Below are 3,117 nucleotides of genomic sequence, written 5' to 3' on the forward strand. Positions count from 1 at the left end.
TGAGGGGCGAGTGTTATCTCAAGATAACTGAGAGCAGAGAAAAGCCCTATAAACCCTGAAGGTGCTTGTTTTGTGAGCAATGCACAGCCTTCTGTGTCTTGGAAGAGGACAGCACTAGAGAAAGGGACACAGAGAAGGGAGTATGGGGAGAGAGTGATGAGCTGGATTTTTATTGGAAGCTCTTAAAACCGGTTGCTATGAGACTTTCTGCAGCTACGAGAGATACACAGCAGCAAGCCTGTGAAGCTGCTAAATTGTACCCTCTCCTAGGTAACACTCTATCTCTTCCCCTCTCCAATTGCTTTTAGAGTTGTTTAAAGCAAGTGCCTGCCAGTACATCTTCCCTCAAAGAAAAGGGAGGCCAGAAGGGAAACCCCCAACTTCTTCAGGAGCTCTTTGGGGGGCTTGAGAGAGTATAAGGTGGTGATGCTGGAATCAGGTGGAGTAGGCAAAAGTGGTAAGTTGTTGGTTTTTGGTTGGATGTATTTTTAAAAGAATGATGTTGGGACGGGGTGGAGGGAGGGAATTATAATATATATGATGCATTAATCTATGAAAACAGAATTATTGTATCATGAGGAAAGTCCTTGCAAAAGCACATAATCTTCATATATATCAGTCAGCCAGCTTCTGTTATGTAACTTTTTTTGAAAGAAGAGAGAAAGGTTTTTGCTTTTTTTGGAAGGTTTTATTCATCAAGCCAAAAGACTTTACATTTTTTGAGACTAACTGGCTAACTGTTCCTGCATGGCAGGGGGTTGGACTGGATGGCCCTTGTGGTCTCTTCCAACTGTATGATTCTATGATTCTATGAAAATCTTCTTAGTGGAAGAGAATAGGATTTGCTCGAAACCTGAGCTGCTCAACCTCCATTCAATCCAATGGGTTTGTTCAGGAGTAATCCCTGCAGGGTTTTGATTAGTTTGGGCAAATCTATACCTCTGATCCTATTAAGCACCTTTTGCGTAACTCAATAGAGAGTTAGATTTTGTGGTTGCAACTTGTGCATTGTACACCAAGATAGGCAAGTGAGACCCCCCTCCCTTAAACTGCTTAAGAAATCGACTTGGCAATAAAAATTCAAGTGAGTTGTCTGCAAAAAACAACAACAACAAAAAACTTTTTCACCTTCCCACTCTGACTTGTTTACTGCACGTCATTAGATCTTGGCTCATAACAGAGTCACCTCTTGCCTGAAAAGTTATAGGGGGTGTGCTTGATCTTATCACCCTCACTCTGGATAGGACATCTGATGAAATTGGGCATATTATAATGCCCTGAAGGAAATGAAAAAGACAGAGAGAGATGCTATTTCTTGGTGATTGCAGTGTCCCCCAGATGAGCAGTTAACTCTGTCCAGCATTGTGTCTTTTGTCGGAGACTGTAACCTTTTGATTTATCTTCACTGACACTGAGCATCCTCTAATCTTGAAGCTAGTTTGCTGAGCACGCAGGCTCTGTCTTGGCACTTGCTTTCCAGGATGATGTACCTGTCTGTGCAACATGCCTATAATTACGTCAGCTAAGCCTGGTACACTCTATTAAGGCTCAGCACTATTAGACTGAACAAACAGCTGAATCAAGACATACATATTTTGTATATGAACTGGTCTTTCTCTTTAACTACCTCAGCAACCCAAAGAGGTGAAGAGTTGCATTGTATTGATCTGGCAAGTGTCTCTCAAGAAGGGGGCAATCCATAAAGGACAGCTGTGTCAGCATGTGAGAAGAGGAGTGCCACTTCTTGATTCCTTGATGGTTGACATAGCACTAGGGAATATCTGAATTCTATAAATCTCAGAGTTTTGCCCCAAGAGCACAGGCCGAGGCCAAATGGCTGAAACTTATTGGCTTGACTCAACTAGAGTAGAACTAGTGAATGAATTGCTGAATGGTAAATCATCATGTAGATAAATCCCATTGATTCAATGGATCTACTCTCGGCAAATCCAATCATGGCTGCAACCCTGTCGGTTCATCCCAACTAAAGTAGACCTATTCAGTTAATTGTTGAATGGTGAGTCAACATATCAATGAATCTCATTGTTTCTGTGGCTTTACACTAGTTGGAACTAACAAGAAAATATTGGCAGAGTTCTACAAACATACTTATACAGGAGTTTCAGAAAAGTGGTAGTGGCCAGTTGAATGATAACTCGAGTGGCCTCTTTCAGCAGAGTTACTTGGACAATTAATGACTAAAACATGGCCAAAGCGATGTATTGTATTGCAGTTTGGTTGCTCTACCTGGACATCTTGAAGCTGAAGCCTCCCTTCCAAGACCTAGGGAAGGCTGTTAATTGACAAGGCTCATGGAGTTCTCTCATTCACAGGGTCACCAAGAGTTGAAGCCAACTTGATGGCTCGTCATAACAGCAACAAGTCCTTCCAACTCTGATCCACAAAATAAAGGGAAGGGATACAAAGCAGAGTGGTGGCACAGTTCCAAGTAAAACAAGCTCTGGCATCTGCTGCCTACCAGCTGTCCTACCACTGAAACATCCCATCTCTATAAAACACAGGCAAACATTCCCTTTTTACTAACCTCTTATTTAGTCACAAACAAGATATCCACAAAATATTTTTTTAAAGACCTTGCATTTCAAGCTTTAATTTAGCTCTACTAATTACACTAATAACTATAATTAATTACAAGGCACTCTGCTCAGCATTTGCAGTAATTAGCTGTGAAGGCTGCACAAAGCATTGGATTAGGAATGGAAAGGGGAAAACTCTGAAGTAAGGTGAAACAACTTGACTTCTGAATCATATGTGAACTCTATGAGCTGGGGTGGGACAGAGTGGAAGAGCTCTGATGCAAACAAAGATTTCCCAGGTTTTTCATGCCATTAAAGAATGGCCTGAATTTGACTTAATGGGAAAGATTAAGTACTTTCTCATGCCCCATTGATAGCATGAGTTGCACAAAAGGAAATGGCAGCAGGTGGATTTCATTGTAGTGGGATGGTAAATGAAATTCAGGTTTCATTTGAAACTTATTTATGGCATTCGTTTCAGCCCTTTCAGCAGCTCACTTAAAGTTTAGTCTAAAACCTACAACTTTCTCACATGAGGTATGAAAAGTGGAATTAGAGCAGGATAGTTGCATCTGTGGCT

At 41.4% G+C, this 3,117-nt stretch overlaps 1 protein-coding gene across 1 annotated transcript in view; it reads left to right on the forward strand.

Annotated features, from left to right (window-relative positions):
- Positions 1-252: 252 nt before the first annotated feature.
- Positions 253-3,117, forward strand: part of RIT2 (Ras like without CAAX 2) — a 127,828-nt gene continuing 124,963 nt past the window's right edge. Inside the window, exon 1 of the mRNA XM_042447865.1 lies at positions 253-457. Within this exon, the coding sequence (XP_042303799.1) occupies positions 427-457 (31 nt within the window). The 5' untranslated portion in view covers positions 253-426. The remainder of the gene's footprint in view (positions 458-3,117) is intronic.

The sequence above is a fragment of the Sceloporus undulatus genome, chromosome 2 (genome assembly GCF_019175285.1).
Source record: "Sceloporus undulatus isolate JIND9_A2432 ecotype Alabama chromosome 2, SceUnd_v1.1, whole genome shotgun sequence".
NCBI lineage: Eukaryota > Metazoa > Chordata > Lepidosauria > Squamata > Phrynosomatidae > Sceloporus > Sceloporus undulatus.